Here is a 15,792-nt window from a genome sequence, read left to right as displayed (position 1 = left end):
TTTTGTTGTAGAGTAATATAGATATATTTGATTTGGTGACGGGAAATTGGAATACTTTCCCTTGGCGCTTTTACGTTCCACTTCTCAGAACATCCATTAATATGCGTCGAATACAATTGCTGCCCTGTTATATTTTTATTTCAAATGTCAAGTTTTTCAGTTTTTATTTCAAATATTTTGTGCTTTTATTACTACATTTAAAACATTCAAGACTTTTGCCTCTGAAGAATTGCCAATATATTCTGCTTTGTGTTTAATATTGTTTTGAGTTTTGCACTCACCTATATCTGGCATGGCACAGTGGCTTAATGGTTAGCACTACTGCCCACAGCACCAGGCACCCAAGTTAATTTCATCCTCAGGTGACTGTCTGTTTGGAGTCTGCATGGTTGCCCTGTGTTTGCATGAGTTTTCTCTGGGTGCTCTGGCTTCCTTCCACAGTCCAAAGATGTGCAGGTTAGGTGGATTGGTCAAGCTAAATTGCCCATGGTGTTGAGGGATGTAAAGCTAAGTGGATTATCCATGGGAAGGGTAGGGTAGGGGGTGGAGTGCTATTCGGAGAGTCGGTGTGGAAGTGTGTGAGGACCACTGGCATGGCTAGCATGGATTGCTTATCGCCAAGTGATTTTATACAATCAATTGAATTTGTTAAGCCACTTCAGAGAGCAGTTAGCTTGCTGCAATTTTGGTATGGGATTGCAGTCACATTATTTCTGAATTGAGGTTTAATTTACTGGTCCAGTAACGTTAGTCACCAGACTGAGACTTCCTCATTGCCTGATGGAAGAAGTTATCTCCTTCTTAAATAAAGGCAATGTATTGTTTTCTCAAATTTGAGATGGGTTGCACAGTGCAGTTGGACAGAAAATGTCCAATGTTACTTTATTATAATAAACATTACTGAATCCATGATATGAATAATTAGTTGCGAGCAGTCTTTCTAACAATAGATAACTTTTTCATCTTACTTTTTAGCTGGTCTGCTTCCTTTTTTTGTCAAAGGTTTGCTTTCAATCAAACTGAGGCCTATAAAGAAAACCATTAAAAGGTACTTGAATAAATAAAGATTTAGCATTTTATAGCAATTCTCAGAAATCCCTTAAAGTTCCTTGCATTTAGTAACAACTGGACCCCAAATGATGAGCTCTCATTTTTTCCAGCGACCTTTGGCTTTCCGGTTGTAGAGCATTTGTGTTTTTCACTGAGTCCTAGAAAGAACATATTCTATCACAACAGTTTTGCTTTTGAGAAAAAGTCAATGGCAGGAGCCTAACAGCACAGTACGGGTCAGCAGTCAGATGAAAAGAGGAGCCAATGTGAATCAAACAGATCTAAATAGGATCAACTTAGAGTACCTGTGCTTAGTGTTATGGGGGAGGGACTAATTACTCCAATAACATAAGTTAGGTGGCTCCAAACTGCACATTCCACTGACAAGACCACTACTTGAGTACTGCTCCCCAATGTAGTAGCCAGTGCAGAAACAACAACAGCAGTTTTAAAGGGGAGAACAGACAAAGGAAGCACATGGTAAGGTCAGTGCAGGGGAGAGGGAAAGAAACTGACATCACAGTAAGTCTACGTAGTTACTGCCTTTGCTGTTTGAATTCATGTATCACTAGACATCGGAGTGCATCTGGGAAAATTAACAAACCGTGAAATTCACAACTGATCTTGGAGGAACTGTTTGGGTGAAGTTCACAGCACAGAAGCAGATAAGTGTATTGTTTTTAAGTGTGACCTACAGAAAGTCTGCAGTAATCAGTAGAGTGGGTTCTGTTTGATTATATGTTTTTTGAGATGTCTTTTGATTAAACTTAAAATATAAGCAATAACTACTAATTTAACCTGAGGCAGTGTTATGTAGAGGAATAAGAGGGCGGCATGGTGGCTCAGTGGTCCCAGGTTCGATTCCAGCCTCAGGCGACTGTCTGTGTGGAGTTCGCACATTCTCCCTATGTCTGTGTGGGTTTCTTCTGGGTGCTCTGGTTTCCTCCCACAGTCACAAAGATGTGCAAGTCAGGTGAATTGGCCATACTAAATTGCCCAAGGTGTTCGGTGCATTAGTCAGAGGGAAATGGGTCTAGGTGGGTTACTCTTCGGAGGGTTGATGTGGACTGGTTGGGCCAAATTGCCTGTTTCCACACTGTAGGGAATCTAATCTTATTTTCTGGGTCTCTAGATTGTGAAGAAGCAAAAAATGGCCTTTAGTAAAATGATATGCGCTTCTTGTCAGGTATGAGAGTTTAAGGAGAGTTTAAGGGTTACTGCGGATTATATCTGCAATAAATGCTGTTGGTTGAAAAGCTTATCAGAGCAAATGGATCGGTTGGAGACACAGTTATAGGAAGGGGGGCAAGTCTCAGATATAGTCACATCGATGGGTTAATTCCAGAAAAGGTAAGAGAGGTAGGCAACTAGTGCAGGAGCCTTCTGTGGCTGTCCTCATTTAAAACAAGTATGCTGTTTTGGAAAATGTAGGGAGTGATGGATTCTCAGGGGAACGTAGCACAAACAGCCAAGTTTCTGTATTGAGACTGGCTCTAATGCCATGAGGAGTACATTGGGTTCCAAGAGATCAATTTTGTTAGGGGGCTCTCTAGTCCGAAGTACAGACAGACGTTTCTGTGGCCAGCAACGAAAAATCAGAATGGTGTGTTGCTTCCCTGGTGCCAGGATCAAGGATATCTCAGAGAGGGTACAGAATGTTTTCAAGGGGGAGAGGGGCCAGCAAGAGGTCATTGTCCACATTGGAACCAATGACATGGGAAGGGAAAAGGTGAGATTCTGAAGGGATATTACAGAGAGTTGGGAAGGAATTTAAAAAGGAGGTCCTGAAGGGTAGTAATATCTGGATTACTCCCGGTGCTACGAGCTAGTGAGGGCAGGAATAGGAGGATAGAGCAGATGAATGCATGGCTGAGGAGCTGGTGTATGGGAGAAGGACACACATTTTGGGGCTATTAGAATCTCTTTTGGGGTAGAAGTGACCTGTATAAGAAGGACGGTTTGCACCTAAATTGGAAGGTGACTAATATACCGGCAGGGAAATTTGCTAGAGCTGCTCAGGAGGATTTAAACTAATAAGGTGGGGGGTGGGGAGGGGAGGTGGTGGAACCCAGGGAGATAGTGAGGAAAGAGATCAATCTGAGACTGGTACAGGTGAGAACAGACACGAGTCAAACAGTCAGAAACAAGGTAAAACTAATAAATTAAACTGCATTTATTTCAATGCAAGGGGACTAACAGGGAAGGCAGATGAACTCAGGGCATAGTTAGGAACATGGGACTGGAAATATATCCAGGGAAGTTATTTGGGTGGAACTGAGAAATAAGAAAGGGATGATCACCTTATTGGGATTGTATTGTAGACCCCCTAATAGTCAGAGGGAAATTGAGAAACAAACTTGTAAGGAGATCTCAGCTATTTGTAAGAATAATAGGGTGGTTATGGTAGGGGAGTTTAACTTTTCAGACATTGACTGGGACTGCCATAGTGTTAAGGGTTTAGATGGAGAGGAATTTGTTAAGTGTGGACAAGAAAATTTTCTGATTCAGGAGAGCAGGTGCAAAACTTGACCTACTATTGGAAATTAAGGCAGGGCAGGTGACTAAGGTGTCAGTGGGGGAGCACTTTGGGGCCAGCAACCATAATTCTATTAGATTTAAAATAGTGATGGAAAAGGATAGACCAGATCTGAAAGTTGAAGTCCTAAATTGGAGAAAGGCCAGTTTTGGTGGTATTAGGCAAGAACTTTCGAAAGCTGACTGGAGGCAGATGTTCGCAGGTAAAGGGACGGCTGGAAAATGGGAAGCCTTCAGAAAAGAGATAAGAAGAATCCAGAGAAAGTATATTCCTGTCAGGGTGAAAGGGAAGGCTGGTAGGTATAGGGAAGGCAGAATGACTAAAGAAATTGAGGGTTTGGTTATGAATAAGAAGGAAGCATATGTCAGGTATAGACAGGATAGATCGAGTGACTCCTTAGAAGAGTATAAAGGAAGTAGGAGTATACTTAAGAGAGAAATCAGGAGGGCAAAAAGGGGACATGAGATAGCTTTGGCAAATAGAATTAAGGAGAATCCAAAGGGTTTTTACAAATACCTATTACGAACAAAAGGGTAACTAGGGAGAGAATAGGGTCTCTCAAAGATCAGCAAGGAGGCATTTGTGTGGAGCCGCAGGAAATGGGGGAGATATAATTGAATATTTTGCATCAGTATTTACTGTGGAAAAGGATATGGAAGATATAGAAAGTAGGGAACTAGATGGTGACACCTTGCAAAATGTCCATATTACAGAGGAGGAAGTGCTGGATGTCTTGAAATGCATAAAGCTGGATAAATCCCCAAGACCTGATCAGGTGTACCCTAGAACTCTATGGGAATGTAGAGAAGTGATTGCTGGGCCTCTTGCTGAGATATTTGTATCATTGATAGTCACAGGTGAGGTGCCGGAAGACTGGAGGTTGGCTAACGTGATGCCACTGTTTAAGAAGGGTAGTAAGGACAAGCAGGGAACTATAGACCAGTAAGCATGACATTGATGGTGGGCAAGTTGTTGGAGGGAAACCTGAGGGACAGGATGTACATGTATTTGGAAAGGCAAGGACTGATTAGGGATAGTCAACATGGCTTTGTGCATGGGGAATCATGTCTCACAAACTTGATTAAGTTTTTTTAAGAAGTAACAAAGAGGATTGATGTGGGGAGAGCAGTAGATGTGATCTATGTGGACTCCAGTAATTCATTCGACAGGGTTCCCCATGGAAGTCTGGTTAGCAAGGTTAGATCTCATGGAATACAGGGAGAACTAGCCATTTGGATTCAGAACTGGCTCAAATGCATAAGACAGAGGGTGGTGGAGGCGGGTTGTTTTTCAGACTGGAGGCCTGTGACCAGTGGAGTGCCACAAGGATTGGTGCCGGGTCCTCCACTTTTTGTCATTTACATAAATGATTTGGATGTGAGCATAAGAGGTACAGTTAGTAAGTTAGCAGATGACACCAAAATTGGCGGTGTAGTGGACAGCGAAGAAGGTTAGAGCTGAAAATGTGTTGCTGGAAAGGTGCAGCAGGTCAGGCAGCATCCAAAGAGCAGGAGAATCGACATTTCGGGCATGAGCCCTTCTTCAGGAATGAGGAAAGTATGTCCAGCAGGCTAAGATAAAAGGTAGGGAGGAGGAACTTGGGGGAGGGGCGTTGGAAATGCGATAGGTGGATGGAGGTCAAGGTGAGGGTGATAGTCCGGAGTGGGGGTGGGGGTGGAGAGGTCAGGAAGAAGATTGCAGGTTAGGAAGGCGGTGCTGAGTTTGAGGGATTTGACTGAGACAAGGTTGGGGGAGGGGAAATGAGGAAACTGGAGAAATCTGAGTTCATCCCTTGTGGTTGGAGGGTTCCTAGGTGGAAGATGAGGCGCTCTTCCTCCAGCCGTCGTGTTGCTATGGTCTGGCGATGGAGGAATCCAAGGATCTGCATATCCTTGGCGGAGTGGGAGGGGGAGTTGAAGTGTTGAACCACTGGGTGGTTGGGTTGGTTGGTCCGGGTGTCCCAGATGGCAGATGGAGTTTAATTCACATAAATGCGAGGTGCTGCATTTGGGAAAGCAAATCTTAGCAGGACTTACACACTTCATGGTAAAGTCCTAGGGAGTGTTGCTGCACAAAGAGACCTTGGAGTGCAGGTTCATAGCTCCTTGAAAGTGGAGTCGCAAAAAAAATAGGATAGTGAAGAAGGCGTTTGGTATGCTTTCCTTTATTGGTCAGAGTGTTGGGTACAGGAGTTGGGAGATCATGTTGCAGCTGTACAGAACATTAGTTAGGCCACTGTTGGAATATTGTGAGCAATTCTGGTCTCCTTCCGGTTGGAAAGATGTTGTGAAATTTAAAAGGGTTTAGAAAAGATTTACAAGGATGTTGCCAGGGTTATGAGGGGCATGGAAAAGATAAACAGACAAAGTCCTATCACTGGGGTGGGGGAGTCCAGAACTAGAGGGCATAGGTTTACAGTGAGACGGGAAAGATATAAAAGGGACCTAAGGGGCAACTTTTTCATGCAGAGGGTGATACGTGTATGGAAAGAGCTGCCAGAGGAAGTGGTGGAGGCTCGTAAAATTACAATATTTAAAAGGCATTTGCATGTGTATATGAATAGGAAGGGATTGGAGGGATATGGGCCGGGTGCTGGCAGGTGGGACTAGATTGGGTTGGGATATCTGGTTGGCATGGATGGGTTGGACTGAAGGGTATGTTTCCATGCTGCACATCTCTATGACTCTATAAGACCCAAAGCAGGTAATGATACCGCTGGTCAAAAGTGAGTGAAATCAACCTGAAAACTAGCTGACGCATCTCACAACTTCCTCTTCCATTCAGTGAATTTTATGAATGTACAATCCTGGCAACACATGGTAAAGGACACCAATGAAACAGCCCTTGCTAGGGTACAAAGTTAAAAATCACACAACACTAGGTTATAGTCCAACAAGTTTAATTGAAAGCACTAGCTTTCAGAGGACTGCTCCTTCATCAGGTGGTTGTGGAGTATACGATTGCAAGATACACAATTTATAGCAAAAGTTTACAGTGTGTTATAACTGAAATTATACATAGAAAAACACCTTGATTGTTTGTTAAGTCTCTCATCTATTAGAATTACCATGTTAGATTCACTTCTTTCATATGTAAATCACAAACCTTTTTTTAAAAGTTACATTCTCAAGTGAACTTTAACAATTGGTGTCAGCCCAGGTAATGTATTGAAGGTGTTAGCCCCCTGTGTGCTGTTGTCTGTGCCATAATGTTTAGACTGATTCTAATCTAAAAAAATGAATTAACAGAATCTTACATGGATTCATGCAGTTTTTGAGCAAAGTACAATGTAAGTCTGCAAGTACAAATTCACCCCACAAACGCATATGTATATGTGTGCATGTGGATGTGTGTGTGTGTGGGGGTTGCTAGGGTACACATGTTGACTATGTCAGTACTCATCAAGGTAAAAACAGCTTCAACGGCTTGGATATGTGCCCAGAGTATGCCAAACCTAGAGGTAGCCTGCTTCAAAAGACCAGCAAGGCTTCCAAACTTCTGATTGAGGAATGCAGTCAGAAGGGACATGAAAGCCCTCAACCATGACAAGTGGGAAATCTAGCTGATGACTGATGCAAATGGGAATACCAACTGTTTGCAGGTTTTTGTCCCCATGCCAACATGTGCTTTCAGAAGCTCCAAAGCAGAACCTAATCTGGCCATCAGGGCAGAGATCATCCTAAACCACCAGCAAGGTACAACTGCATGTGTGTGGGACCTGTGCTAGCTTCTGTGTTTCCAGAATCGGTTGGTTCAGCTATTGAGAGAACTGCAACAGATAGTATGATCTGCTACGGAGCTGCTCCTCTGAGTAAATAACACAGTGGGTGAAGTGATTGGGTTTGAGAAATGGGATGATGTAATTGGGTATGAGAGAAACACATGCAAGAAATCTGTGCAGTAAACCAGCTAGCATGAGGTGAGAGAGTTTATTGTATGGGCTTTCCCAAATGTAACAGAGCCTGATGTACCTCTGAAAGACATGCATTGTGGTATTTCGTCTTAAGTTTTAATGAACAGTGTTATAAAGAAGGCTAAATCTGAAGACCATTCTTGTTCTTGCTTCCTCTGTAACCAGTCTGTCTTGAACCCAAACTCATGGACGTGCACATAAACTGCACAACAAAATCATCACTCAAAAATTTAATCTCTCGATCAATAGGCAAAAGAAAAATAGTTTATTTGGCCATTACCAAATTATTGAGGTAAAAACAATGACTGCACTTGCTGGAAACCAGAGTCTAGATTAGAGTGGTGCTAGAAAAGCACAGCAGGTCAGGCAGCATCTGAGGAGCAGTAAAATCCTGCTCCTCGGATGCTGCTTGACCTGCTGTGCTTTTCTAGCACCACTCTAATCTAGACATTACCAAATTATTGCTGGAAAAGTTCAGCAGGTCAGGCAGCATCAAAGGAGCAAGAGAATCGACATTTCGGGCATAAGCCCTTCTTCAAGAATCTTATGCCCGAAACGTTGATTCTCCTGCTCCTTTGATGCTGCCTGACCTGCTGCGCTTTTCCAGCAACACATTTTTCAGCTCTGATCTCCAGCATCTGCAGTCCTCACTTTCTGCTAATTACCAAATTATTGCCCATTGTTATAAATTTGCAAACTGTAAGTGGAATACAGCTAATAGTCTGAGATGCCAGCAAAACCAAAGTTGAAGCAGCACCTACCTTTCAGAGCTTTCAATTCCTTGTTGTGGTTATTTACGAACAGCTCCTTGTTTTCTGGAAGCAGCCACTCATCCACCAGATTCTCATCAATTTTAACACCATTGCTCAAACTCCGGAGTAAGCTGGACTTGGTATGAGCTGTTAATGGGAACAGTGATATTATCATATTACTGTTACAATTTCAACATTTTCCTTTTATTGTTTAATGTCTGAAACAGTTCAATACTTTTTAACTGCATAACTCTCATTAAGAGTCCAAGGTTGTGGCCCTTTAAATGTGTGTTTTTCTTACGGAGAACATAATACACTCCCAGTACAAAATGACATGTGTAACTCCCGAACATACCACCTTATACTTCAATCCTACACTTCATAACAGCACCAATATGATACCAGTAATGTTTACAGAATCACAGGTTAATTACATCACAGAGGAAGGCCATTCAGTCCATTAAGTCTCAACCCACTCTTTGAAATCAGCATTTTATTTATCGTCATTCATTCACCATCCGTTTATCATAACACGACACATTGTTATTTTTTAAAGTAACATCTAATTCCCTTTTGAATACATCAATGGAGCCTGCTGCCACTTAATCTCAGGGAATGCATTATAGATGCTAACTAATCACTGCCATCAAAAAGCTTTCTCTTATAAGATCTTCACTTATTTTATCCCCCACTTAGTCTTCTCTTAACTGAGGAAGGTCCTAACTTCTCCAATCTTTCCCTGGAACTATTCTCATTTAAAAAAAACATCTTTTACACTCTCACCAGTGCCATCATATCATTCGTGATGAAGGGCTTATGCCTGAAACATCAACTCTCGGATGCTGCCTGACCTGCTGTGCTTTTCCAGCACCACACTTTTCGATTCTGACTCTCCAGCAACTGTAATCCTCACTTTCTCCATCACATCATTCCTAAAGTGTGATGCCCAGAACTGAACTCAATACTGCAACTGACAATGAATTAGTGTCTTATTAATGTTCCATATAACCTCCTTGCTTTTGTGCTTCATGCAGCAATAAATAAATATTGCATGCTTTATTAACTGGTCTCTCAACTGTCCTGTAGCTTTATTAATTTATGCACATATACTCCCAGGTATATCTGCTTCTGAAACTCTTTAGAATTTTACGTCCAGTGGAATGCTACGATCAGACACATAGTCCCCTCCCCTCCTTTATCAGCATTGCACTGGGACCAATCCCTCTGGTACACTCCTTTTTATTCCCAATGCCTCCCCACACTCATATGGCACCTTCCCATGCAATCACAAAAGGAGTAAGAGTTGCCCATTTACCTCCTCTCTCTTCACTATCCAAGGCCCCGGATACACCTTCCAGGTGAAGCAGTGATTTATCTGCACTTCACTCCGTCTAGTCAAGTGTATTTGCTGCTCACAGCATAGTCTCCTCCACATTGGGAGACAAAACGCAGAATAGGCGACTGCTTTGTAGAGCACCTATATTCAGACCACAAAAGTGACCCAGAGAAACCTGTAGCCTGCCACTCCAACAGTCCACCGTACTCCCTGGCTAACATTTCTGTCTCACGCCTGCTGCAGTGTTCCAGTGAGCCTCAGCACAAGCTCGAAGAACAACATCTCATTTTCCGATTGTGACCCTGCAGCCTCTGGGACTCAACATCAAGTTCAATAACGTTAGAGCCATATTCCATCCTTCCATGTCTTTTACCCAGTGCCACACCCAGTCCTGCTGGGATGCTGGTTGCTATTAGCACAACCAACCCACTCTCACCCACTCTCAGGTCTGTTATCACATTAGATGGTTTACTTTCAGCACAGACTACCCATTCTCTGCTACCCTCAGCTGACATTATCACTTATTTAGCCTGCCATCCATAAACCCCTCATTTACCTCTCCCTTTCGTATCTCTTGGGCTCTGTCTCCACATATCTGCTCACCTCTCCCTCCACCACTCCCCAGCCTTGCCTTCAGTATCAATGCCAGTGTTTTCTCACTGCCATGGGTTCTTATGAAGAGTTACCAGACTCAAAACGTTAACTCTGCTTTCTTGCTACAGATGCTGCCAGACCTTCTGAGTTTTGCCAACAATTTCTGTTTCGAATTGCCATCCTTGATTTTAAATTTCTCCATGATCTCCCTCTTCTCAGTGGCTGGAACCTGTTCCCTCTGAGTTATCTCAAATCTTGGCCTCTCTAAACGTTCCCAAATGTAACTGTTCTGCCAGCACCTTCAACTGCTTGGTCCCTCAGCCCTGGAATGTCTCTAGCTGTGAGCACCCTCCTCCTTTAACACAGTCGTTAAAGTCAACCAAGCTTTTAGTTATCTGATCTGATTTTTCCTTTTCTGCCCAACTGTCGTATTTTATTTCATAATTCCCTGCAAAGCATCTCAGGGCTTTTCATTATATTATAGATGTGAAAGTACAAGATTGCTGATTAAATAAATCCTGGAAAATCAGGGAAAGGTGGAATAATGGCCAGTTTCCCTTACCAGCATGTAGGGCTTTCTTCCTTTGTAGTTCTTTTGATCTCTTGTCACTATCTGCGCTATAAATATGGTACCGATCCCTGTGGTTTCGATGTGCAGCTGGTGTCCAATCCACAGCTGATTTGGGTCTCAAAAGTGCCTTAGCATTTCGAGAAAGTTGCTGAGATGTATCGTCACTCCCAGTTCGATCATCAGCTTTGATACTGCAAGGATGAAGGCAGAACAGTTTTTAAAAGCACTTTTTCTGGCTGAAATGACGGTGGAATGTGTCATGCCATGATACTGTTTATTAGCTCAACCAAAATCATCAGGAGTAACATTAAACTGACACGCAAGCTAGTCCTTTTTATAGTTATGTGATGCTTCAATGCTATACATGCAGTTTGCAATCCTGTGCAATGTTGGATTTGAGGGTGTTTCGGTCACTTGATGCATTGTTTCTGCAAATGTTTGTATGATTTTCAGGACTTTTTGAACACTGGTCATTATCAAAGGATAGGTCAGAATACTTTCTAGATGTTATGAAATTAAATACAATAAATATTTTTAGATATCTACTATTTCAATTTACGTTTTATTGTCACGTGTACTCAAGTATGGGGTACAAGAGTACAGTGAAAGCTGTACAACCACACACAATGCCATTTTAGATACAAAATACCTAGATATGAAATCAAAGTTACACAAATATTGCGTGCAATTCTGGTCTCCTTCCTAGCGGAAAGATGTTGTGAAACTTGAAAGGGTTCAGAAAAGATTTACAAGGATGTTGCCAGGGTTGGAAGATTTCAGCTATAGGGAGGGGCTGAACAGACTAAGGCTGTTTTCCCCGGAGCGTCGGAGGCTGAGAGATGACCTTATAGAGGTTTATAAAATTATATGGAGCATGGATAGGGCAAATAGACAAAGTCTTTTTCCTGGGGTCGGGGAGTCCAGAACTAGAGGGCACAGGCTTAGGGTGAGAGGGGAAAATCTAAAAGAGACCTAAGGGGCAACTTTTTCACACAGAGGTTGGTACGTGTATGGAATGAACTGCCAGAGGAAGTGGTGGAGGCTGGTACAATTGCAACGTTTAAGAGGCATTTGGATGGGTATATGAATAGGAAGGGTTTGGAGGGATATGGGCCAGGTGCTGGCAAGTGGGACTAGATTGGGTTGGGATATCTGGTCGGCATGGGCAGGTTGGACTGAAGGGTCTGTTTCCATACTGTACATTTCTATGACTCTATGACTCTATGAGTTAAAAGGTTCAGCACTACAGTGTTCTTTGTATAAAAAAAAAGAAATAAAGTTCAAATGTCAAACATTATAGTCCTTTCTTATGCCATGGGCCTGCAGATGTTCTAAGCTGTGCTTTCCAATGAGAACTCGTTCTCCCCCCACGCTAGGCATACTTTCATCCACGCTGGGCTAAGAACTGCCCAAGCACACCAGACTTCACCATCACTCACAAGGCTTCAGTCCTGACTGCCAACGCTGCCATTCCTCATGGCCAGATGTCTAAAGAGACATGGGTGTTTGCGTGTCGAAATCTTTAAAATATCATGAAACACATTCAGAAAATGTTCAAGAAAGCTAATGGAATGCTGGTCTTCATGTCTAGAGGACTGACGTACAAGGATACAGAAGTTATGTTGCAGTTTTACTCCATGGTTAGACCCCATGGAGTACTGTGAGTAGATGTGGGCACCACACCTTTGCAAGGATATATTGACCTTGGAGGGAGTACAACAAATTTTGCCTGCTTTCTCTAGAATTCAGAAAGTCCAGGGATGATCTGATCAAAATCTCCAAGATATTAACAGGAACGTCGGGGTAGATAATGTTAAATTATTCCCACTGGTTGGGGATTCTAGAACTAGTGGACATAGTCTGAGAATTAGGGCAAGACCATTCAAGAGGGGTGCTAGGAAATACTTCCACACAAATCAGGCAGTAAATGTTTAGAACTCTCTTCAACAGACAGCAGTGCATGCTGGATTACACATTAATTTTATATCTGGGAGAGATAAATATTTGTTCGGTAAAGGTATAGATCAGTATGGGCCAAATGCAGATATATGGAAGCAGGCCATAGATCAGCCATGAACTCACTGAATGGTGGAACAGGCTCGAGGGGCTGAACAGCCTACTCCTGTTCCTATTGTAACACATGGAACCTGAAATAACTCAACAAAGGCAACCTTTATTTACATGTGGACAGTCTTTGACACTGATCCAACTCCCTCAGAGCCAGTTCTCAGAGTGAACAGAACCCTCTGACACGTCTGTTTATCTCTGTCAGCCAGGGCTCTCTGATTAGACCAGATTAATACCCCAGTCAGGGTATTCAGATTCTATGCTGTCCAGCTGACTGATCTCCTTGCAATCATTATAAAATCACAGTAATAAAGATAGCAGTACAAAGATCCACAAACAACAATGGCATAAACAACTGCATACCGGGAATCTACCAAACAGATTATGATGCAAGATTAATCTGTCTCTGTTAAGTACAATGCAGCTTGCTCATTAAGATGATTTGCTGTAAATCACTGTCGACAAAATAGACAATTGCAAATGGTCCAAGATCATTACTTACTAGCATCCTGTAAGTCTCACCTGTACCTCTTAAAGGAAGAGAGATTGTACCTTCTAGAGATGATGATGTTAGTTGTGTGTTAATTATGTTAAGCTGCACAGGTGAAGGGCATCCATTAATGTGTACCTTGAACACACATGAAAACACAAGGCTAGAAGGTAACAAGCAGACATACCTAATGCTGAATTCTGTGAAAAAGCCCACTATCAAGGAAAGTATCAGTGTCTTATTTCCTACTTCACCAACTGGCCTGGGATTGAATAAACCAGCAGAGACCAGTGGAAGTACTGTAATATGCAAAGACAGTCATCATAGGAGAGAATGAGAGAGCATGCACCAAAATGTTGGATGTTGCACGAGAATCCTTAGTGGGGGAGGTAAAAAAAAATCTGTCCCATCTGTCACGTCAGGAGAGGAGGGTGAATTTGTGGGAATGGGAGGCCCTCCACACATGCTCAAAAGGAAGTAGGAACAGAGAGCTGCAGAGGTTAACGTCAGGTCAAGTCCAGAGGATCCGAGAAATTTGATGACTTCAAAAGGTAGCCGAGCCACAGAAGACACTTCTAATTGTTATATCCTATCAACGTAGTATTAATTTCAGACACTGATCAATTCAACATACCCCCCATCACCTACCAATCAACTATCGCTATTGTATCAGGACTCGGACTTTAATTCATACCTTCACTTCAATTTCACACATTTAGAACTGCTGTAAGACTCACACTCACATTATTCACCTTGTGCACACAGCAGTTATAAGTTCCGTCAAAGGATTTGCACCATCTGTTCAGTTGATTGACTATGATCAGTCAACATTCATAAATATTACAGCTCATAAAGAATAGAGTAGCTGTGTATTAACAGACAATGCCACACAATGGTGGGCTGCAGATTCACTTCTGTCCTTTTTTATTTCTGTTTTTGGCTCTTTTGCCTGGAACAGAATTAATACATGTCACATTCTTTATTGGACAACTGGTTTAAGAATTCCCTCCAGTAGCTATATTATTTTAAACTGGATGTAAGTTTGCTCGTTTAGCTGGAAAGTTTGCTTTCAGACATTTCATCACTATACTAGGTAACATCATCAGTGAGCCTCCGGTGAAGCACTGGTGTTATGGCCCACTTTTTATTTATGTGTTTAGGTTTCCTTGGGTTGGTGATGTCATTTCCTGGGGTGATATCATTTCCTATTCTTTTTCTCAGGGTATGGTAAATGAGATTCAAGTCAATGTATTCGTTGATAGAGTTCAGTTTGAAATGCCATGCTTCTAGGAATTCTCGTGTGCGCCTCTGTTTGGCTTATCCTAGGATGGATGCATTGTCCCAGTCGAAGTGGTTTCCTCCTCATCTGTATGTAAACATACTAGTGAGAGTGAGTCAAGTCTTTTTTTGTCAAGTTGATGTGATGTGCAAATGAGCAAACTTACATTCAGAACCTCAACCTGAGCTACAAATTTTCTCCAAACTCGCTAATTATTTTGAACAACTTGAATGCTTGCAGCAAACTGTTTAGACCAGTTGCAGACTCAGTAATGTAGTCTTTTGTTGGTACATCCATGATTTCAACTTGAAAACTTCAAACTTAAAGAAAAATCATACAATTTCTCAACAATAGGTGGCAGGTCAGATTGTTAGATAAAATATTTTGAAATAAAGCAAAGACAGAACAATAAAAAGCAAACAGGGAAAAGTTAGTATCTAAGAGAAAGCTCGCAAGAAATAGAAAAACTAAGAATTTCTTTAGATTTTGATAAGACTAAGCTAACAAAGCTGACAGGCTCAAGGGGCTGGATGACTTACTCCTGTCCTGAAGTGAGTGTGGGAGAAAGAGAGGTGGAGAATTAATAATGAAAAATAAGGAGATTGAAGATGTATTGAACAACATTTTTCACTGGTCTTCACTATAGAGTACACAAGTCACAGCCCAGAAATAGCTACAGATCAGAAGATGAAGAGAGAGAGGAACTCAAGAAAATTACAGTCACCAGGAATGGTATTGAGTAAACTGATGGAGCTGATGGCTGGCAACTCCCTGTGTTCTGGTGAATTTCATTCTAGGGTCTTAAAATAAGTGGCTAAACAGATAGTTGATGTATTAGTTTTAATTTCCTAAAATTTCCTAGATTCAGAGAAGGTCCTGTTAAATTGGAAAGTGGCAAATGTACATGTTTTATTCAATATGGGAAAGAAACAGGAAGCTGGAAATTACATTCCAGTTAGCTTAGGCCTAGTCCCAGGGAAGATGTTAGATGCTATTATTAAAGACACTTCATTCAGTGGAAATCATATTTAACCAATTTATTAGAGTTTCATTTTGAGGAAGTAATGTGTGGGTAAACCAGTGGACATATACTACTTAGATTTCTAGAGTATTTGAAAGGTATCACATCAAAGGTTATTGTGGGAAAATAAAAACTCATGGTGTTAAGGTAGCATACTGATAATAAGAGAAGATTGGCTTGCTA

The 15,792-nt window shown here is 41.9% G+C and overlaps 1 protein-coding gene across 1 annotated transcript in view; it reads right to left on the bottom strand.

Moving 5' to 3' along the window:
• The window catches only part of LOC132816968 (von Willebrand factor A domain-containing protein 3B-like), a 135,897-nt gene that overhangs the window by 43,565 nt on the left and 76,540 nt on the right, over window positions 1-15,792 (bottom strand). Inside the window, exons 16-18 of the mRNA XM_060826995.1 lie at window positions 10,744-10,943; window positions 8,261-8,398; window positions 969-1,026 (exon numbers count right to left, since the gene is read on the bottom strand). Coding sequence (XP_060682978.1) covers window positions 969-1,026; window positions 8,261-8,398; window positions 10,744-10,943 — 396 coding nt within the window. The remainder of the gene's footprint in view (window positions 1-968; window positions 1,027-8,260; window positions 8,399-10,743; window positions 10,944-15,792) is intronic.

The sequence above is a fragment of the Hemiscyllium ocellatum genome, chromosome 6 (assembly GCF_020745735.1).
Source record: "Hemiscyllium ocellatum isolate sHemOce1 chromosome 6, sHemOce1.pat.X.cur, whole genome shotgun sequence".
In the NCBI taxonomy this organism is placed as follows: Eukaryota; Metazoa; Chordata; class Chondrichthyes; order Orectolobiformes; family Hemiscylliidae; genus Hemiscyllium; species Hemiscyllium ocellatum.
Note: the sequence above shows the minus strand (reverse complement) of the source record. Positions and strands in the feature narration are given on the sequence as shown.